Source organism: Lonchura striata, chromosome 3 (assembly GCF_050655825.1).
Source record: "Lonchura striata isolate lonStrDom1 chromosome 3, ASM5065582v1, whole genome shotgun sequence".
NCBI lineage: Eukaryota > Metazoa > Chordata > Aves > Passeriformes > Estrildidae > Lonchura > Lonchura striata.
Genome location: NC_140705.1, coordinates 63,505,234 through 63,529,004, shown reverse-complemented (window position 1 = coordinate 63,529,004; position 23,771 = coordinate 63,505,234). Strand labels below are relative to the sequence as shown.

The window sequence follows — 23,771 nt, the reverse complement described above, 5'->3', positions numbered from 1 at the left end:
CAAAATAACAGTCATAAAGGGGCAAGGACACACAATTTTCTTCTTAGATTTTTTTTTTTTAATTTACATATAAAAACATTTAAACTGTACAGTATTTACAGGAATTTCATTACAGATTTCAGCCCAATGATGGCATCCATTTAGAGAAAGACTATTAATAAACAAGAACTTCATAGTTAAAGGACTTAACTATAAAAAAAAACACACTAAAGGAATCTACACAGGTCACCTTTCCCTGAGATAAAAGGTGCTTTGTGTTTGGTTTGTCATTTTGGTTGTGTGTTTTTGCTTTTTGGGTTTTTGGTATTTTTAAGACATGCTGAAACTATTAATTTGAGCCAAGTACAACATCTCTTACTTATTAATACTCAGCTGTTTCCATGGAATGACTTCAGAGCAACTGGTTATTCCTAACCCTGAGAAAAACGGGTTTTCTCATGCAAGTTTCTGTTTCTGTAATCTTCTATGAAGGATAAAAAAAAAAAAAAGTGATTATGTTCCAGGCAACTGTCTTGCTTCTACAGATATCAGAAGATTTGGCAATTTTTTTTTAAACTATATTACTGACTTCTGTGGAAAACCACACAAAAGCAATTTTCTGTTTTTGAGCCAGAACACAGTACTGCCACAATACTTCATTGTTAACCGCAGATCTAATAATAAAAATTACAATGTCCACTCAAGAACAAGAACCAAAGAAGTTCTTAGAAATGCTGGCACGTAAGAGGGCAAAATAAAGTTCTCTTTCACAGGATATAAGGTTTTGGAGTCTTATCTTGACACCCAAATCATTTTGAAGTGAAAGGAAGGGAGGACTGCTAAGCAGCCAGGACAAGAGTAAAAATCAGCTCAAAAGGTTTGAAGTGGCAAAACCTTATAAAGGTGTCATACTGGATAGCTGATAAAAGGCATGAATTTTAAATTATTTTCAATGTATAAATGTTAGACACTTCCATATTCTGGATCAAGGTGCTATGTATGAATATTCAGAAGCTCAAGCAAACTGCTTCATCACAAGAATATTAATCAATTAAACTCAGGTACCTGACAGGTTGCCAACCACATTGCTCAGATATTTGGTATTGCAGAACTGCAAAAGCAAGGCTAACTAGCTGGGAAGGCATTTCCATTCCCATCCCAAGAAATCCTCACACTGAAAATTGCTGGACTGTATCCAAATGGAGATTACCACCATGACTTGCCCTACTCTTAGGCTTTCAACACCAGTGCTGGCAACTGCTAAAAACAGGACTGGTGGTAACAGAGCTTACTGACCCAGAAACACATCTTGTCTCACTCTGGCCTTGCATTTTCAGCTAGACACAGCTAGTAAAAGAATCCTGTGCTTTGTGCACCCTTAAACTTCCTTATTTCAGAACTACAAAAGCTGTAAGCTGGCCTGAGCAATTTAGACATCTAAACTATCCCTGTGCCACTAGGTAAGTATGCAGCACACACAACACAGTCTGCAGGGATGGTGCAAGTTCATTGGCTTCTGTATTTACAGTTCAGGAATTTTGATTAAAAAGTACATTTAACCTTGTTTTATTTCAAGAGCAGGTCTGTTGTACATATATGTGACATAGTAAAAAGCAGTCATACTGCTGTTCTTGATTTTCAGCTTCTAAAATAACACCACCTTTCCAGTAAATGTGACTATCTGCCATGACAAATATTTCCCATATATTATGATGTATTTTTGTGTAATTTCTTATTTAACATCACTGTTCTTAATGATACCCTAGCTCCTGGCTGGGTCCTTTTACTCACATTTGACTTCATGGGATTTGAAATATTCAGAAGAATGTACAATGTAGTTGTATTGCAGGGGTAAAAGAAAAGAAGCTGAGATAGTCAGCTTGTTTTTAAAATGTGTCTATCTGCATTCCTCTTCCACTGTGTCAGCAAAGGAAGATCTTCCAGAACAATGGAAACACTTAGCTCACACAAATCTAAGATGCTAAGTCTTAGTTCTAACAGCACCAGTTTCCTGATACACTGCTAAGAATTTTTAAAAAATTACATGCTTCTGACGAATATTGGTTTTGTGGCAGATACATCAAATCCAACAACTGCCAGAGCTAATTCCTGACACTCCTGGGCAACATCAACATTTTATTTCTTTTATTGACAAAACTAGCAGAAGGAAAACAAGCAATCAAGTGCAAGGTTAAATACTCTGTAGTTGCAAAGTCAGCAAATTGTCTGGTCAGAAACTTCTTCCCAAAAAACAAGACTAACTTTACAGTTTTTAATGTTCTCTTTATCCCTCCAGAGCCAAGTTAAAAATTAAACACTTCTCTGGCATTTATAAATTCCTGAGGTATTTATTGCAATTCATATTCATCAACAAACCTCCAAAATCAGAAAGAAATTACATCAACTCCAATTTCTTCACAAGACACAGCTGCTCATCTACTTTGTAAACAGCCTGCTAGGAGCTTCAGTGATGAACCACATCACTACCTGGAAAGTCAGTTTAGTTGAAGTTTCAAGTGCAATTAATGCCGATTTTCAAAAAGCCTTCTTGTAACACCAAGAGTGTTATTTTCTGCACCTCTGCCATGGGAAGACCTACACCCTAGTGCATCCTAAGCAGTAAGTCACTAAGCATTGCCTTCTAGGAACTCAACCCAGAATATGACATTGAAAAAGCTGCTAGGGGGTCTCATTATGTTTGAATAAAATGCAGAAACAAATCACAGCCAGCTAACAATTACTAACTGGGCTTTCCATGACATTGTAACTACAAAATTCACCTGCTTGATTTGGCTTTTCCTAAAGTTATCAAAACCCTGGTAAGCAATCTGTTACCTTCCTGTGAGTAGTGATGGGAAAAATACTGTCTTTAAATCTTTTGTACCATTGTGGTCAATATCTGATATATAGAAGAATGGACACACTCCCAAAACTGCTGTATAAACTAACTTCACTGTAAGAATACTCATGTCACTGAGAAATATAAAAGAAGCACTATGACACTGGTTTTCCTTTTAAAACCACCTGCTGTTAACAGGCTAACAATTCTGATAATCCTATAGAAATGTATTTTAAAACAAACCCACAATTTTGGGCAAATGAACCAACTTGTACCCGTAAAGTGTTCTTTTTTCCTGAACTAAACTTCATTAATAATTGCTATAAACATTTCCAACAAACAGAAAATACCTATCAAATCTTGATTAAAGGGAAATAAATGGATTGCATGGATTTCAATATGAAAAAATATAAAAATATAAAATTCTTATTCCTCAGTTTTCAAAACTACAACTCTACAATACAAAATTCAGAAGGCTGTCAGATGACAATAAAACTTTTGACAATAAAACTTCATCACACTATTTTCGATTGTCTTGAGACATATTTTTAGAGGGTGATTTTACGTAGATCCCAAGTTATGTTATTTAAATGGGGAAAATAGCAGTGATTTTCATCCTGCTAGAAAACATGCTTGGAAGAAAATCTATTAATTTCTGGTGAGAGAACATATGGTTCTAAAAATTAGGACAAAAGCGTCCCAGAAGAAACCAGGCTTTTGAATTTTGAGGACATTTTCTAAAGAATTTGTGCAACCACCCATTAGACTTTTTTTTTTTTTTTTCATTTATGATCAGTCAGCTTGCTAATATATTCTGCCAGAATGTGACATGGCTACTCAAACCACTAGGTGTTCATGGGTGCTGCTGTGCTGAAGTTAACAGCAAAGACTACAAATAACTGGTACTTTCACAGAATTGTTAGGGTTAGAAGGAACCTCTGGAAATCATCCAGTCCAACTTGCTGGCAAGGCAGGGTCACCTACAGCAGGTGACACAGTTCAGGTGGGTTTTGAATGCCTTCAAGAGGGAAACTCCAGGATCTCCTTGGGCAGTCCCTTCCAGTGTTCTGCTACCTACCCTCAATGCAAAGAAGCTTCCTCTTTGAATGTTGAGGTGAACTTCTTTTGTTCTTAGTTTATGGCCATTACTTCTTACATCTTTGCCATGGAATAAAATTCTTAAAATACACAGGAACAACTTATAGGCATAATCTTATTTAAAAGAAATAAGAGCATTTAATTTAATATAAAAATACTCTTCAGAAGAAAAAGATAAGCAAGAGGATACCTTCAAAAATGGTAAAAACTCTCAAACATTTCTTGCACATGTCTCTTATAATCAAGTGAAGGATTTCTTAAGCATTATGTTCATTGAACTTATTTTGAACAAGACTTGAAGCAGAAGTGAATAATGGTACACCTGCTGTTTTATAGTCAATGGTATGTCTTCTATAAAGTATTGTTAAAAAACGCAACACTATTTCAAATAGGAAAAAATGAGTTATATAATATATAAAAGCATTTTTAAAAGTGGTTATTACGGATTTTCCCCACTCTTTTTATGCCATTTTCAAGTACTATCTTCAATTGTTTACTGATCAGAACAAGTACAACTTAGTACTTGTTAACCTAGTCTTTCCATAACCTTCAGTAATGATGTTCTTTCTCAGCTGTGGCGAAGCACTGCAGTTACCTTGGCTACTCAGTTGGCCTGTAAGCGTTCACAGGCTGTTCTTCACCAACATCTATCATCAACACATCTAACGGAACGTGAGGCTTGTCATAGCCAGAAAACTTGAAGCAGCTGCTTGGAGTGACTGTTGGCTGTGTTTCTGTGGTAGAAATCTCCGAATCTGAAGACTTACTGCATACATCCACTTGGCTACTGTTAGAAATGAAGTAACTCTCTTTTACTTCGCAATTTTGTTCATCAGTATCAACAGAGACCTCCTCTGTGCTTTCCTGAATAGGCACCTCCTCTGCTTTGGCTGGTGCCTCTGGGGAAGGGACAGAAGATTCTCCATCGCAGGAATTCACAGGACTAACAGTTTGTTCTTTTGGCTCTATCTCCAGCAAGGTGACTTCACCAATCACTGGCAAATCTGAGAGGCCTGATGTTACAGATATATACTTCCCCTCTGATCTTGGTCCCATCAAGGCACCTGTGTTCAGGTTTCTCATCACACTGACCTTAAATGGGAAAAAAAAAACCAAACAACTTTGAGTTTAAAATTTGGAAAAATATTTAAGTTGATAATAACAAATTTAACATCATTTTAACCAATTCCAAAACAAAACAGCAAAATTAAAATCGGGCAGAGACACTGGCCTATGTCCGTAAGTTTAACTTCTAGTAACACTTGTATGCAAGCTCTCAAAAATGCTTTCTCTGGGCAAGCATATTTGCAAGGATCAAATCCATTTCATGTCACCCACTATACTGTGCAGTTTCCAATGTAGAGGAGAACAGCAAAAGACAACATAATACTCTTCAGCTGGGGAAACCTTTCATACTCTATAGCTAATGAGTGTAACTTACAGCGCCTGTGATAATTTCTGGTATCTGTCTTAACCAGGAGGGAAGTGGACAACACACCCAGTAACTATGCTGAAGTCTCTCATCATACTTCACAGAGCCAATAAGCAGTCTCTCAAGGCTGCAAATTTTCATGTTTCACTTTGAAAACCCTCCACAGGTTGGTAATATGAATTCTTTCAATGGCCAGGCCCCAGCTTGTTTTAAACATTTACAATATGCCTTCAAGCTGCTTAATATTAAATTATTTTAAAAATTTAGACTTTTTTTAATATCTTTTCAAGAGTACATACAAATAAAAAACAAAGTAGAGTAAATTTTCAGCTATTTGATAGTGTTCCCTAAAGATAATAGAACACCTAGGGAGAAAGAGTTAATAATGTTCTTTCACAAATTTTGTAATTCACTATGTTTGTGTATCACACAATATCAAGTATTATAGATCCATGAAATTCTTAATAAAACACACAATCACTGTTTTTTCAGATACTCTGTAAAAAAAGAAACTGTCTGAAAATTCAGATGATGCTAATCTGGAAGAAAGAGATGTATACAGGAGAAGGAAAGACAAAGTAAAATAACAATAAGAAAAATTACAAATAGATACAAAGAACCTCCTGGTCTGTACTAGTGTAAAAACTGAGAGGGCCATCAAAACCAGATGATCCAACCTGACTCTGTTTTTCAAGAGTCTTCGCTGATTTAAAGGTTGTGAGACTGTAGCTTTACATTCATGCCTTCAGAGTGTGCTGACTTCATTAGAAACTCCTTTCATCTCTCACTTCAGTCTGATTGTCTTACCCCTCAGTAGCCCTGATACCTGTTGATGCTACTCTGTGGCTAAGGCTGAAGCTATAAAAGCATTACAATTAAGGAAAACCAACCAGCCAAACAACACCACAGGTCAAGCAAACAGTCCCTGATGAGCCGTTACCGGTCATCTAAATTAGTTTTACAAACAGCTGTGTGAACATCACTAAGGTGAGGAAATCCCCTAAGGAATCAAGGGATGCCACTGGGAAGTGCATTCAGGTGGTTCCTAGCACACTTCAACTAGCTGACACTCAACCATCAGTATCTCTGGAGCTTCATTTTCTGTTTTGGAAACAGAATACTACATAAGGAATATTCAGAGTAATTTTCATGAAAATTCAGGGAAATGCTTAAAAGTTAGTTGCAAGTAACAGATTACAATCAATAATGGGCATATACTGAAAATATTAAGAGCACCTTAAAGGATTAATGTACTTTTTGAGAATCTCTTTATACAGGTTTATTGGATATATATCCAAAATATTGGGTATTTATGCTATACAACACTGATCTTGAAGGGGCCAGCATCTATAGTTTTTTGGGATGGGGATTAGCAAACATCTGACTCCAATACTCACCTATATAATAATAATCAGCATGTGACAAGAGAAGGTAATTCTCTGTGTAAGGTGGAATACTTGAGGAATGTGAATTACAACAAAGTATTACAGAAACCATGGTCAAAAGCTGCATTTTCAGCTTTCCATCTCTCCCCATACTAGTACATGCTAAACTAAAGTAAAAAGCAAAACCCAGTCAGTTCTTGTTTCTATCCTTTTAGGATTTTCACAGAGCTCTAAAAAAAATTCACAGTCCTAAAATCTGTTAAGGGATCACCTTGCATTCTACACAGGTCTGGCATTTCACAGTGAGTGCCGGAAATAATACAAGACTTTGGGGATAAAATACATACTCTTGGTACAACTACATCTAAGACTTCTCAAAAATGGAAGTTTTTCTCTTGACAAGTTTCTGACCAAGGCAAGATGGTGCAAAGACACTCCTATTCCCATTCATGAAAGAAGGAAGTGTTCAGAAGAAAAAACTCCTATGTGTTTCCCGGTATCAAAGATTTTTTAAAAGTCACTGAGTCATGACTACAAGACAATTCAGCAACTCATGCAGTTGTTTCTAGCTTCAAAGATAAGAATCAATTTATTACAGTAACTGAATTCTTATTACAGTAACATTTAAAAGATCTTAAGTAACAAGTGTAATTAAGATATGGTTGCTATTTGAAGTACTTACTATAGCTAATATTTTTCTTTTATTCACATTACCTAACAAACTGACAGCTAGTGATGGGTATCAGCAATATTTCCTGGCATGTGCAGGTACTCATAACTTCCCATCTCAAATAACAGCACTTGAGCTTTCAGGTCTTTCACAGTCTCAACAGACTAGTGAGACACACTGCTGAAAGTCAGGCTCAAGGGCACAGCTAAATAACATAGCCCAAGGAATCCATAACAGTTAAGGTAATTACCAATTCTTCCTTAACTTCCTTTTCTAATGATGGGTCCACCTATGAATTCCAAGTAATTTTCAGGTGTACATTTCATGAAGGAGAGTTTCCATTTGAGCCTGCATTTCAAACTCCATTTCAAACTCCATTAGCATGATGTCAAAAATATTCATGGTCTTTGCATGGTTCAACAAAACATTAATGCTATGTAAATTTATAAAGAGAAAACTATGTGACTGCCCCCTAGAGATGCTCTCAGGGGAAAAAAAAACTTCACAAAAGAAATGAAGCAGCTTCTCTCTTGTAAGATAACAATTATTGGTGGCAAATATCAATCAATATTTACAGGAACAATTAATTTTTCCACATCAAAAATATATGTTGTATACCAAGAAGAAATAGAGCTGCAAATAAAATTCCCAAGCGTTTTCTGAATATCCGTAAGTGTTCTACAAAGAGAACAGCCTTGTCATTCCTGTCAGAACCAGAAAAAGCACCAGCAGAAAACAGAAAAGTAGGCTTAAGTAAGACTCAACTTTCACTTTTCTCTTGACAGTAGATGTTTTCTACTCCCAAAAATATTTGCCACTGTTCAAAGATTAAAGACACTGAAGAAAAAGACAAGGAAGTTAAAGCAGAGAGAGAGATGACCACAGCTCATCAGAAAATTATGGCCAGGTTCCTTTAAAAGTGGGTAAGCCCTTATCACAAATCTTAGAATAAAAATCTAGTACAGGAATAGCCACAGGACATGCAATGATTGAAGACAATGGGTAATAAAAGACAACCTCCTGCAATACTTTTTGTGAGATAAATGAAAAGGAGTTTTAACTACAGCTGAACTGCTGAAACTGATTCCTTTGATCCACGCAGAAGGCTAACACAACATCTTGTAAAGGAATCTGTCCCATTTCACATATGGCTGTTCCTGGTAGGATCCTACCGTTTATAATGATGTTTAAACATTTAAAAAAACATGTTTTCTGATGAAGACAATCAGTCATTGCCTGTATCAAATGACAGCTGCACTGTGGAAGTAGGACCAAGACATGACTGATATGTAATTCTTGGGAGTCACAAACAGCATAGAAAAGACAGTATAAAAGCTCTGGAGCTCTAATTGACAATGGATTTTTTTTCCCGTTCTCTGAGTATGTAAGACTCACAAAGGTAGCTGCTTAATGGATACTCTCTCTTATTTTCCCTTCTGTTGGAAAATTCCAAGTTGCTGGAAGTCACTCAAATGATGTTTTAGCATTGACTTAAAGGTGCCAGGAAGGAGATCACAGAAAATTAGCAGTCCTAAGGCAGGAAATCTTGTCCAGCCTTGTAACAGATGGAAAAACTCCCTAGATGTTTTATTTTCAGACAAGCTCAGGTAAGGCACAATGATCATAACCTGTACAGAAAGAAATGCCTAGTACATATTCAAAGGTCAGTGACAAGCTCCAAGTGCCATTAAGTCTATAGAGATAATGGCATATAATTAAATGTATCATTCATATTAATTAAACTGTTTGTTCATTACTTTAAATTATTAACCATAAAATAATTAGGCTTAAGTTATTAATTGCTCATTTTACATTCCCACAGTATTTACATTATCTGTATTTGAACTACCTCTATGGCCTCTACAACTTATATTTGTCATTAGAGACTTCATTGGAAATGGACAGAAATACAGAATACTCCGATTTGGAAGGGATCGACAAGAATCGGTGTCTACTTCCTGACTCCACCCAGGGCAACCTAGGAGTTAAACCACACAGATCATGGGCCAAATGCTTCTTGAATAGGATTTGGGCAGTGACCACTTCCCAAGGAAGCTTGTCTCAGTGCCTGACCACGTAGCTAACAATATTTATAAATAGTTATAGGCTTTATTCAGCTCCTTAGCAATACAATATGATGTAGCACGTCAACCATACTGCGGTACTGGAACCTAGGAACCACAAAGTAACATCTAGCCCAGTAGAATGAGAATATGGGCATACACATGAGCTTCTAGAAGGTGAGGTCAAGCTGGAGCATGCATCAGGAAGCTCACAGGTGTTAATAAGAAGCACACATTCTATTTGTGATATTGTTTCATGATCTTTTAGAGGAGGTATCACAATGTTACTGGAAAGGCAAAATAAATATGAATCCATTGAGCACAGCACTGCAATCCTGCATGAAACATCTTTTGCTACAATGAATGGTCTTCACAGAAATTACTTCTGTGTGTACACAGGACACAAAGTTACATATTCAGACAAGTGCACACTGGTGTGAACATGACAAGTCATCTCCAACGTCCGCTTTGATATTGGGGCCTACCTGCAGATGTCAGAGAGGTTTCTTTCATCTGATTTTTTAAAGTCTACAGTGTGAATGGCTACCTCCAAACAGTCCATGGCTAATTCCATAGTCCCCTGGCTTCATCACAGTCCAGGGAAAGCAATGGGAATTTTAGAATGCATTTTGTCTGACCAAAAGTGTATGAACTAGATCACTGCTTTACTACAAAGGGACCACCTCTGGCTTGGATATCTTCATTTAGTCGGAGCAATCTCACCTCCTGATATTATATTCTAAAGAACATAGATTCCAGAGGAATCTTGGGCATTGACTATGGAGAGGCCACTTTAAAGGATTTTGAAACTGAAGATCATGAAATCAAAGATTGTGGTCTACTGTCTCCATAAATGACACTTCCTCCATGCACTGAGAAGACACCCTTGCTGTGATTTCTTTTTACTACTGTCTCAGGTGGCAGCTCTTTGAAGTTGTGTAGTTCATTCCTTGTGACTATCATTACACCTGCAGACTATTACAATAGTACTTAGGTACACCACTTTGGCCTGACATGAAACCAAGGAGTGCTGTTGCTCTTTAAGGAACACCCACTCTGTTTCCTAAGGATGGCTACAGGAAGTTTTTAAGATAGAGCAGCTGTTGACTTCTCTTCCCTGTGACTGCTGTGTGAGAACAGACTTCCGCATATCCTTCTTCCCTCTCCCTACGGAACTATTACTCCCTCCCCTTACTAAGAATACTGTAGCAATTAGCAGAATTGCCAATACTACCATTTAATGCAGGAATCTCACAGCTCCTGTGACAGGACAAAAGAATTGAGCACAAACAAACACACGGAATTTTTTCTGAAGGTAAGAAAAACTGTGAGGGTGGTGTAACATTGGAATAGATTACCCACAGTAACTGTGGAGTCTCCTTCCTTGCATGTAGTCAAAAGCTATCTGGATATGTTCATGGCTAACCTGCTCTTGCACTTGAGCAAAAGGCTTTGGGTAGACGACCTCAAAGTATCTTCTCACATCAGTGATTCTGTGGTTCTGTGTCTCTGCTACTAGAATGAACACAAACCTACCTAGGTATGCACACACTGAGTTTTTAAGAACCAAATTCTCAAACTAGATCAACTACTGCTACTTCAGTTAAAGAGAGACTGAAGTCTAGCCCCAAAAAACTAAGAGGCATCTGGTTGTAAAGGCTATCAGAGTATTAGACGGGCATAAATTCTAAATATCTATGAGACCATGATAAAAAAGTAAAAAAACCCAACCAAACCCAAGAGATAGGTATAAACATACAGTAGTTACAGAACTCACCAAAGACTTAGGCAGCTGTATGTTGTTTTTCCTTAGTTTTTTGCAGCCACAGTATACTGTCAGTACTACTGTCAAAATCCCAATAACAACACACATAATGATGATGCCATGTGTACCTAAGAAATTTTTAAAAAATCTATTAGGAATTTTGGAAAAACAAGCCACTGCTGTATAATTTTAAATAATTTTAGAAATTGTAATAGCTCAGAATGCTTAGCTGTAATGTGCAAACCTTTTTTCACTAAGGAAAACTTAAGCCATAAGACTTTATGGAGTAAATGAGAATGACAGAAGCTTTTCAGTTTATATAAACATAATCACACTTTTATATAAATAAAGGAATTCTGCAACTAATTTTTTGTTCCTTAGGAATGACAGATGGGGATAATGGTATTTGTGCACCTTCTATGTGATAGCATATTAATTGAGATAACTACACAGAGTTTATGTACAATAAAAATAAAATATGATATCTTCCAAAGCACAGAATTGTTAACAATTACAGTAGGACTCCACTAATGTGTCTCTCCTTAATGCCCTCCCTCATCCAGCTGCTCCTGTGCATTCAAGAAGACTGCTTCTATCTGTTTTATCTCTGCTGAAATTACAAGCCATGACGAAGTACAACCACAATGTTTGTAGTTAAAAATTTGGGTCACTATTTTCCTTTTGTTCTCTTTAATTAAGAAAAAGACAGCAATAATTTAATGACCATAAGCTTACAGTCACTTCCGGTTAAAAGTCTATACATATTACCCTCAGGGATGAGGCTGAGCAAAAAGCCAGTTGCTGGAACAGACAATGCCTATGAAAACCACATAGCTCAGTGAATGATCCATTTGTGATTTTTTTAATTACACCAGTGTTCATGTATAATAGAAATACGTTGTGTAATACCAACATAGGAAAAAACACCCCAAAAAATTTCAGGGTCACTTAATACAAGATTTGTAAAGGTCAGAACTGTCAAAGTGCATTTAGAAAAGATTGACTAAGCTTTCCCTACTTTTTCTATTCTCCCAAAGGCACCCCAAGCATCAAATACTTGCTAGATCAGATCTGTCTTCAGATTCAGTATTTTTTTAATATAGCATTTGAATCATCTTACTCGATGTCTGCCTGAGAGGAGCAGGAGTGCAGCTTTCCTCTGATGGAGTGCCAACCATCAGAGAATCAAAAATTCCTTTTGCTGAAACACAGTAAGTGGAACTTTCAGTAAGAACTGGGATTTTGAGGCTACACTTATGCATTGTGCAGTTGTCCTCATAGACCTCTTCAGTCTGAAAAAAAAATGGAAGACACATTATAATATCTGACTCATGAGAACAGTGTTACAGTACCTTCCACTACTTCAAAAAATGTTACAATACTATTAGATTTCCTACATCACTCATATGCCTTGCAAAAGCTGTGTGACCATCAGCTTACTGGCTACCTTAAGATGTTATATTTGATCAGAGCATAGTATCTTCCACCTAAAATTTTTTGCTGTTCATAGTAGAGATTCACATTTATAAAACTTGCACCTGGATGCAGATGAAAAGCTAACTGTAAATAAACATATCTGTTGTAATTTTCCTCACCTTCACCCTCCATGATTGCTAAATAACCTTGTATAAATACCTTGAAAGTCAATTTTCTTAAATGAAATGTCTCTTTAGACAAGTGAGAGGGGCACAAGTTATCAGTGTTTTAGCATGTATGAAGAAACAGCAGCATGTTATTAACACTTATCTTGTGTACAGTTAACTCAATAATCTAATTTTTGTTGCAAGCACTCATTTGGATAACAAAAATACAGACCTTTCATTCGCCTATCTCATTGTAAAGTGCTCAACATTTTACGTGTTCAGCTGTTTTCTTACCTGTTAGCTCCATGCATCATAGGCATAAATCCCTTGTATAAGCATTTAAGATAAACAAATGTTTTTAATTTTATTTTTAGAACCTACCTTATTTTCACTACCTTGAACAGTCACCAAGTACGCAAAATTTGAATAGATGTCTTCAATACAAGAAAGAGGGAATACAGGATGGTAAATATCAACCATGATTTTATCACCATGTCTTGAGATATTCAGTTTTGGCGGTCCTATTTTTCCTGCAACATATTACACCATTGCTATTAGGCCAAAGTTTTTAACATAAAATGTGGTATTTATTGTTAGTTTTCCAAAATTCATCAGAGATTTGAGAAGAATTACATCTTTATATCCATGCTGTGAATATTGCATAGGCATAGGTGTTGATAAGACCTCTCTGTTGCTTAGAAGTAATGGAGGCATTTGGATATCTTAACTAATCAGCTTCTAAATGGAAACAGATTTTCCATGATGAATTTAACTACTAAATAATTTAACTGTCCAACACACATAAGGCCATAAAAATTCAGCTGACAACAGAAAAAACTAACAGCAATTAAACATATACATGAACGAGAACCAAACTCAAGATCCTGCTGACTAGATCTCACCATAAATCACCTCAGTTAAAAACAATACTGCACTGAAACAAAGACTAGATGAAAAGGTAAACAAATCTCACCATGAGCACCATTTGGAAACTTTGGATTTCCCGTGGCAATGGCCTATGTGAATTTTTCGTGTCTAACAGTCTGACTGAATATAAGTTTCTTGTTCAATGGGAAAAGGATTTTGTCTCTTTTCTCCATATATGGCTACCAATTTTCTGGAAACTGCCACACAGAGCATTACCACCATGACTTGTTCCTTTTGTCAAACTACAGAAACCAGCCACTATTTCAAGTAATAGGACTGCTGAGGAGGAACAGAATCATAGCAGAAAGCACTCCACTCCTTCAGCTCCAGCAATACAGGAATAGATAGAATTCAGACAAACTCATGGGCCAGCTTCTCCCTGAAAGCTGTATGTTTGGAATGAAGTAAGCATGGGAAGAAGTCTCTCAGTCTTTCCTGACTTTGTTGCATTTCCTTTGCACTGCCTATGTAATACCAGGGCCTGCCACACTGGACTGTAGACACAAAATGTACTTTTACAGTACTGATGTTAAAAGTCTGATTTTTTTTGCAAACCAGCCTGAAGGATTTACATGAAGAACTAGTAACTTAGTTAACTAGATAACTTAGTTATCCAGTATTTATGCAGCTTTTAGTATTCCCTAGATACCGGAAGCTATCAGTACATGGCATTCTAGTGTCAAGCAATACATTGCTACTTCAGTGCTGCCTCAAGGTCCATGTTGTCTGGTGACAGTTTCCTACCCTAAACTGGTGTCTGGAACATGGGAAGAATTCAGAGTGTTCCATCACCATCACCTTCTTGCCTTTAGACATTTTGAAACAAATACTCAGACACCACAGAGTAAGAACTAGCAAGCACCATGAAGTTTCTACTAAGCAATCATCATGATTCGTTTAATCCTGGACTTCTGGCTTTAAGATATTTCAAATGCAATACAGTAACAGAACGAAAGGAATAATTACTAACTCTCCAAATATTTGCAAAAAATTACAAGGTTTAGTTTAGATACAACTTACCATGCCTTTGCAAAATAAACTCATTTGCCTCAACATATTCAGACTCTTGTGACCCAACAACAGCTTTAACTCGAAGCCAATGAGATGAATAAGGGTCACATATTTCCTCTGAGAGATCACAAAAATGAGCTGAAGTGTTCACACAGGTTGAGACATTCTTATAGTGACCTAAACTGTAAAACAGATCAAGTAATAATTAATACAATTTCAACTGCACAAGTCAGTACAATACACTACCTGTAACAAAAAACAAACTGAGCATGGCCAGGACCTGTGAGGGCACAGATTGCCCATGGAGGTTGTGGAGTCTCTTCCCCTAGGGGAATTCAAAAGTCAACTGGACATAATCATGGATGACCTGCTCAAGCAAGGGATTTGGATCAGATGACCTCCAGATATCCTTACCAACCTCAACCATTCTATCACTTGACAAATTTTCCTTTAATTTACACTTGAAAAACCTTCACCCTACATGACTTCACTGCATAGAAACCAGAGAATTTACCATGGACTGACTACTTTTATGTGCTTCTAGAGAATATCAGGTATAGAAAATAATAAAATAGTAAGAACTTACTTGTAAGGCATGATTTCCACAATAAAATGAGGAGTTTTGGACATAAGTGGGTACTGCCAATGCAAAACTGTTTTGAAATTTTCAGATGTTACTAAAATCCCTGTTGGTGAAGGCACTAGAATGAAGAGAACAATTACACGTTGATAAACAGACCTTTGCAAACACAACAGCCAAATGAACTTCTAAATTATTTGGAAAAGGCAACATGCTGAACACAAAAATCACAAATACTTCCCCCAAATGAGCTAGTCTGTCACCAATACAAACATCTATAAGCCCTGTACGCTGTTCTACTACTCACCTCTCATGCAAAGACAGCTTTTGTCCTCTTTGCAACATCAGATAACCCATGCCCACTGAGAGCAAGTCTATCAGACAGCCTGTATCAGGCCCCTAAGCAGTGATTATACCCCTGTGTTGGTCTTTAACAGCAAGACAGGTTGTAAGACTTTACCCAAGTTAGAGGAGACTACCCAGTTCCTGTAGATTTCTCTCGCTGTTCAGAAATTGAATTGGAGTGGATGGGCTGAGAGATGGTACCAGAGCTGGAGTATCAAGACCAAAATACAACAGGCCTCCTAGGGTAAACCTGGATTCCCTATTAATTTCTAACAGTAATACTTCTACCACTCCAGCAGTGTCTTCAGTAAGCTGTGATGACCAAAATAAACTACAAACATTTGTAAGGAATTTGAACACTGAAGCTATAATGTAGTTCCATTTGAAGGAACGTGTTTGAAGTACACTTAGCAAACAAAATCAGAGGCAATATAGTAAAGCAATCCAAAGATAAGAAGCAACACTGACAGTCTTCCATGTACAGCAAGTATCTGTTTCAAGTAGCAATCCCAAGAGGAGTAACAAGGGAGCAGCTGCAAGGGAAGGAATAATACAGAATCCTGTAAATGCTGATGTGCCGCATGACACTCAAGAAGAGAAGAGAAATTAAGGTCACTTGTCGTGGTTTGACACAGAAAAAGAAATTTTCTCGGAAGGCAGAGGTCAATTTGGATATTGACCGATTGAAGGTGGACACGCCTCTGAGAACACAGAGGGGTTAAAAGCAGAATTCCCAGGGAAACTCGCTCTCTTTGGTTCCGGTCAGCGCACAGTGCAGCCTCTCCCCTGCCCGGCCGTGGCTGGGTGGGGAGGGGAAGGCCCATGGCCTGACTGAGGTGGGCCCAAGGGTGGAGGGACTGGAAACCCCTGCAGATGGAAGGGTGGAGAAATCTGGGATGTCTCCGTTCCCCCCAGTTCACGCAGGGAAGGAGAAGAGCGAGGGGGGGTGGGACGAGGACCGGAAGGTGCCTAGCTGCCTTTGGGAGCCGGAGAATCTGGGCAGAGAGCCAGCCAGGGAGTCAGGACTTGAGAAATGAAAGCTTTGTGAAATTTTTTCCCCTCCTCAGTTTGAAAGAGAGGAAGAGAGACAGCTTGGACCCTGGGATGTTATAAGGAGAAATTCTAGGTGGGAGGGGGTGAATGAGTGTTTTTTTGGCTGGACTTTCTCCTTGGTAGCCACCGACTGAATTAATCTCCTCCTCCAAGAGAGACTGTATTTTGGGAAGATGCCAGCGAGCCAAGAGACCATGCTTCAGCTGGGAAAAGACAGAAGTGGAGCGAACAGAGAAAAGTTAGGGGGTTTGTGGTAGTGCCCCCTGTCCTCAAAGAAGGAGAAGATCTCTGTTCTTGGATCCCCAGCCCCAGGGGAAAATGGGGGGGGACTGTGGTCCCAAAAAACTAAAAACTGAACTGTTGTTGGCTTTTTCCCCCTCTTGGCAGAACATCCTTGAAAGGAAAAAAATCCTAAAGGCAGTCTGACCACCCATGCATTGGTGGTGAGAGCACTGTGCATGGAAAGGAGAAGGGTCACCATGGCAAACTTTTCTCCAGGCAGTGCCATGTGTGACATGGAAGCACAGGATGTGGCAGCTGTGTTTTCTTGGGGGGTCTGTGGCACAGGAGAGACTCTGTTCCCTCGATGGACTGAGTATCGGTTGTTTGGAGGGTGGAAACCTGACTGGGGTCCAGATTGTGTCTCACTGTGGTTTGTTGGAGTTGGGTGGTAGGAGGAGGAATGCTTTGCAAGGTTTTCATTTTGATCTTTGTGTGGTTTTTTTTTTTCTTTCCTCCCCTTTTTTTTCCTTTTGTAGTAGTAGCTTAATAAAGTTTTCTATCTGTTATTAAGCTTGGGCCTGCTTTGCTCTGTTCTTGATTGCATTTCACAGCATTCAATTGAGAGATTGCATTTTCATGGGGGCACTGGCATTGTGGCAGTGTCAAATCATGACATCATTCAACTAAATTTAACTGTTACAACTCAGCTTCTCAATATCTAGTTTGGCACCTCTAGTATTCTCAATATGGCTTTTACAAAATGCTGAGGGAACTCATATCAGACTTGCTCTTGTTCACAAAGCAAGTACTACAACTTCATTCTCTGATGTATTTAGGGAAAGTAAACAATTTTCACATCCTGAGAACAAGACCACAAATATAACACATTACTGAAAGTGATACGTAGAGGCTGAGATATGCTACTGACAACCACAAAGATTTGATGTAATATAGGTCCTTCTGCAAGCAGTACCGTGGTTTGTTTTAATACATACAAGAGGGGTATTTCAGCTATTGGATGAAAAGGAAAATAATAATCACATTCACAACCACAAGAAAAAAAAGGTGACAAGTTGACAGAAGAGGCATCAAGCACACAGATAGGTGAAAGCACATAAACATTACTTCAAATATGCACTTTTAAGCCACAGTGCAGCTAGCCTTACAAAATTTTAACTTTTGTGTACTATTACACAAAATAACCTGCTTAACATAAGGGGTTGACCCAGAGCACTGAAGGAGGTAACAAGTATTACAGCAGGACCCCTCCATCATCTGCCTAAGGCCTGGGGAAGTCCCTGCTGATTAGTAACCAGCAATGCAATGCACTGCCTAAAGCAAAAATTAATTCAATAAACTGGACATTTCCAAGATGTAAAAATGAGATAGCCTTCAAAGCCTGATACTTGTACCTTGTGTAAGACTGAACTTCCTTCCCTCATTCTAGCATTATGGTATACACAGAGGGATTTGTCAGCACTGCTTACACAAAAATAATTCAGCAGAAGTGCAATAATGCACATAATTGAACAGGGCCTGATGACTCCACAATGCAGAGTTTATGGTTCAGCTATCTGAGACAACAGCAGCCCTAGAAACAGCAGAAGTTCATTCAAGTCATATGTGACTTTTAAACATAATTTAGGCACTGAAATACAGACTGAAAGCACAAACTGAAAGCTTGAAAAGACAAACTGAAGAAATAACAAGTAAAAATGTATTTTGAGTCTGTTCCTTTTTTAGATTTCCAAAAAACAAACAAATCCTTATATTCCCCAAGTGACACATCATAGGAAGACACTTATAAGCCACTTTAACAGGCCAAGAGGGACAACAGTCTGAACTTTGCTGTAGAGTCATGGTTAACTAATCATTTAAAAACAGATAGAGGCCAGTTGTTCTCTTCTGGGCCCCTGACTGGGAGAAGTGTACCTTCCTTGTGCCAGCCCTGTACCCTACCTACAGCTGCTTCAGCTCACAGATTCACAGAATATTCTGAATTGGAAGGGACCCGCAAGGATCACGAAATCCAAGTCTTATGTAAGTGGCCCATAGGAGACCTGAGCTCACATATCCACTTAAACTGCAGCCATATAGGGCAGCAGTTCTGATGACTTATGCCACCCATGAAAATGAAGAAAATGGAAAAAAGATCAGATAAATTTGCACTACCTTCGAATACTTGTGCAGTACTCTGCAGCCATATGCAGTGAAAAAAAAAAAACCAAACAGAAAAAAAGGTGGCAATAAGATAACCAATACTCTGAAAGACAGATTCTGAAAGCAGCAAGTCAATGCTAAGGATGAAAATAATAAATAAAAATAATTTAGTCTATCTCTGAAGGCTGCATTTCCTTTTTTTCTTTTTTTTTTGTGTCCAACTTGGGATTCAAAGGGTTTGAGATAACAACAGACTTGACTGGGGTGTACCACACTAAATTTACAACTGTGGCTTGCCCTGAGGCTCACTTTCCTGACTGTATATTCGAGTCCAGGGCTCAGAGTCCAGCACTCGTTGCTTTCACTGCTTGCAGTACTGCTTATCACCTCACAGGAATGAACATGCCTGGGAACATCCTGGTAACAGCCATGGTGATACATATGGGCTGGCAAGTGGCCAGGGTATTCTGTGCTGCATCACACCCAGTACATAAAGTGGGGGGAAGAAGGAGGAAGTGTGGCACATTTGGAGTGATGGTGTTTGTCTTCCCAAGTAACCCTTACCCATGATGGGGCCCTGCTCTTCTGGAGACGGCTGAACACCTGCCTGCCCATGGGAAGCAGCAAATTAATTCCTTTCTTTGCTCTGCTTATGTGCATTGCTTTTGCTTTCCCTATTAAACTGTCTTTATCTCAATCCATGAGTTCTCCAGCTTTTACCCTTCTGATTCTCTCCCCAGTCCTGCTGGTAATGGAGTGAACAAGCAGCTCTGTGGGGTTTGGTTAAACCTTGACAAAACGGTCCTCCTAATTATTTATATCCTCACTTCAATCTGTTCTAAATCAAACAAAATTGACCTGTACTAAAAGCAGAGTTCAGCCATCTGAGGGCTAGACAAGAGTTAGGAGCACTGCCCAGCACCACAGGACCAAAACCAAGCCGGAAGAGGTCACTGCTCACCAGAGGCTGCAGGAGCACCAAGCACGTGCCTTGGGGAGGAATGGAAAATGTCTGTCAGAGCAGTGGTTCTCCCTTCTGCCATGCTCCCCTTCAAGGCAGCACATCTGGGTTAGCGTGGCCCCTCTCTGTGCACTTCTGGCAGGCCAGGCACCAAACAGGTCCTGCTCCCATCAGACTGTTGGAGGGGAGCTGCCTGTTGGCTGTGCTTGGCTGGGAGCTTGGCAGACTGGGAAGCACCAAGGAGCAAGGTGATAAAGAAATTTTGTACCTGCTAGATGACTGGCTATCTTTTAAGAGGCAGCAACCACGAGGTTTATGTGAAAATGCTTGCATGTGCCTGTCTTGGCCAACTTTCATTTATTCTTGCAAAAGAAACCAAGGACATATATTTCTCTTGTAATGCCAACTCCATACCTGAATGTTACTTCCTTAAAAAAGTTACTGAAAACAAGCTTAAATTAATGCATGTAACAATTTATGCAGAAAACTTCTACCAGAAGTTCTCGAAAGACATCAGATTCACAAAGGAATTAGTTTACAAATTAAATGAGTACCATGACTGGTGTAAAATTTAAAGCTACTAATTTTTTAAGTATTTACTGCAATGAACTTAAATGATTTCTCAAGTATCATGAATAAACGTTATACACAGTAGATTGAGCATTTTTACAGATGCTATTTACAGCAGAATTTTATTTTCTAAGGTCTCAGAGGTTTGACATTGTTCTGTGCAGTTTTTAAAATCATTGTTTATGACAAAAATCTCCACAAAGTTGTAAGCTGTACTAAGAGGAGAGGTAGACCGAGATCACCATCTTAAGAAAAACCACACCAAGTAGCACATGATGGACACTTAAAAAACAGATGCAATAATACAAGATAAATATTGTTTTATCTATGAGTGTTCATCCCTTTTGTTATAGCTGAGAAGTGTTGTAATAGATGATATCTAAATACAGCACTTTCTACCATCTAATTTGTTTTTGTTTGCAGCTTGACAGTAAATTGCTATGAATGTCAGTAATCTGAATCATAAACAACTCAAGGCCACTATGATTATCACACACAACGGGAAGTCAGCTGCCTAAATGAACTACACACATCCTTGAAAATGTGGCTTACAATGTGCAGCAAGCACCTGCACCACTACCACAGCCTCTAAATATTCTTCACCTTGACCACAGACCTTGTCTTCCACGATATTAAAATAAAGACTGAGAGTTCCCATCAGCAAGAGCCCAGCTCCACTGTGGGGTCAGAGGCCTGTCAATGCAGGCACATTAGGCACTCAGCTGCAGGAAATGCATATGTTCCAACTGCTCCTGGATTGTCTGGCATCATTCCTTTTCTAAGGAAAACAGTGTCCTAGAACGGAAGATGAAGATGACTGAACACTTCCTCATTACACACTCAGCCTCGATATATGTATTATACTACCGGCACATTGAAAGCCCTATAAGATTTAAGGGGAAAAAAATAATCATACAACTATTACCAAGGAAATTCTGGGCTCCTCGGTACAAGAGAGACATGAAGTACATGGAGCAGGTCCAGCAAAGAGCTACAAAACTGACCAAGGAATTGGGGCATGTCCATTATGAGGAAAGGCTGAGGGAGCTGGGCCTGTTCAGTCTCATGAGGAGATGATCGAGAGGGGACCTCACCCAAAGCTACAAGTACCTGAAGGAGGAGTGCCAAGAAGACAGTTTCTCACTGGTGCCAAGCAACAGAACAAGAAGCAAAGAGCAGAAACTAATGTACAGAAAGCTCCACCTGAATATGAGGAAAAACTTCTTTACTATGTGTGTGACCAAGCACTGGAACAGATTGCCCAGAAAGGCTGCGGAGTCTCCCTCACTGGAAATACTCGAGAACCATCTGGATGCAATCCTGTGCCATGTGCTCTAGGATGACCATGACTGAGCAGGAAAAGGTTGGACCAGATGACCCACAGCGATCACTTCCAACCTGACCCATTCTGCTATTCTATACGTGACAGCATCATAAACATGGTTCAGACTTCCCTTTCTACCTTAATTCTTTACCTGTAGGTCAGCACATCTGCTTGCATCAATAGTATAACAAAGTAAGTCATTACATATAAACCCACCATTTTCATTCAACTAATACACAGAATTGTCAATTAGAAGTCCCTTCATTATGCTTTTGTTCACTAAAAAGAAAGGGTTTACCTATAGTGGCTGTGACCAAGATGAATGCAAATCACCAAGAAAATACTGCTGGAGTTTTCAAAATTTAACTCAAAAATACATTCTGCTCCTTTGAGCTGAGGGTTTGCTGCACCCACACGTAGAAAAGTGAGCTTTCTGCTTCTAATGGTGTTTTTAGCATCATTAGTCCTTATCAGCCAAAGCTAAGCAGACTTCCAATGCATGGTGTGGCCCATGCCCAGGGGCAATCAAGTTCAGTCACTTCACCTGGGCATGGATCTGAACTCAAAGAAATCTCCATTAGCAGAATCCAAAAAGCCTGGGCACACAGCCAGCTCTCAGTAGTCTCAATAAAAATTAAATTCATGTTCTCTTTGGACTATTAGACAGCAACCTCTGTAATTAACTTTTCCAGTTTAAAATGAAACTAGTAAGCCTGACTATTTCTTTTGTAGTTTACTCGCCGTGCAAACGGAGACATAATGCTGCTCTCCGTTGGCAAGCCACTCTTCCCCAGGAGCGCTTCGCCAAAATGCGCGTGTTCCAGGCCGTGATCCCGGCACCTTCTTTACACTCCCTAGTCCTGTGCTCCCCATTTCCGCACCGAAATTCCCAGTTTCCCTACTTCTTTGTACATACGAAGCCATGAAGCACGGCGCAGCAGGCCTGTCCCAGGCACACGCCGCTCCTGCTGTGAGTGCCAGAAGCGTGCGAACAGCCGAAACGCGGCTGATGTCAGCAGCGCGCCGCCGGCGCGCCGCCAGACGGCCTCCGGGGCCCGGCCGCACCGCGCACCGGGACAGCTCGGCCGGGGCGCCCGGGGGCAGCCCGGGAGCGGGGGCTCCTCCCGCCGCCGGCCGCTCGCACTGCCCGACGGCTCCCCGTGCCCGCAGCGGGCGGCAGCACGCGGGCCTGGCCCCACCGGCGGCGCTCGGTCCCGCAGCGTTCCGCACAGGGCGCGGCACGGCCGGCGCCGCCGCCCCTCGGGTGACCCGCGCTGCCTCAGTCGGTCTGCCTGCCCGCGCCGCGCCAGCCCCCGCCTCGCCCCGCCCGTTACCTGCGGGCGGCTGCTCCTCCTGGGAAGCCGCGCTCCCGCGGAGCGCCAGCAGCGCCGCGACAGCCAGGAGGGACAGCGGCCGCCACATGGCGCTCGGCGGGGACCGGACGAAGCCGCCCCGCACACGGAGCCCCCGGCGCTGCCGGCCCCACGCCCGCTCGCCGCCCCGCCCCGCCGCGGCGCCTGCGCCGGCGGGAAGGGGCGGGATGCCCGGCAATGATAGCGCGGGGGCGGCGCGGGGTCACCGGCGGACAGCGCCCCGGGGGCGCCGCGGGCGCGGCGGGAGGGGGAAGCCGCGGAACTGCGGGCTGGCGGCCGCCCCAGCGGTGTGGGGGATGTCGTGCTCCGCGATGCCCGCGCTGGCTTTGTCTGGGACGTGTTTAATACCTGTCAGCCCCAGCCGCTTGGACAGCCCCGTCCGGCTCGTTATGTTGCAACTTATGCTGTCTCCCCATTTCTTAAAAAACACG

The 23,771-nt window shown here is 40.2% G+C and overlaps 1 protein-coding gene across 2 annotated transcripts; it reads right to left on the bottom strand.

Annotated features, from left to right (window-relative positions):
• Positions 1–35: 35 nt before the first annotated feature.
• On the bottom strand, positions 36–23,474 carry IFNGR1 (interferon gamma receptor 1). 2 transcript variants are annotated; one of them, XM_021553077.3, is made up of 7 exons: positions 23,302–23,474; positions 15,339–15,453; positions 14,762–14,934; positions 13,196–13,344; positions 12,352–12,523; positions 11,244–11,359; positions 36–5,008 (listed from the first exon to the last, which is right to left on the bottom strand). In XM_021553077.3, exons 1-7 carry the CDS (start codon positions 23,387–23,389, stop codon positions 4,517–4,519), a joined length of 1,305 nt encoding a protein of 434 aa, XP_021408752.1. In that variant the 5' UTR covers positions 23,390–23,474; the 3' UTR covers positions 36–4,516. The 2 variants fall into 2 exon arrangements, with proteins under 2 accessions (XP_021408752.1, XP_085431468.1); XM_085575342.1 differs by lacking the exon at positions 23,302–23,474 and adding an exon at positions 22,884–23,060.
• Between the last annotated feature and the right edge of the window lie 297 nt (positions 23,475–23,771).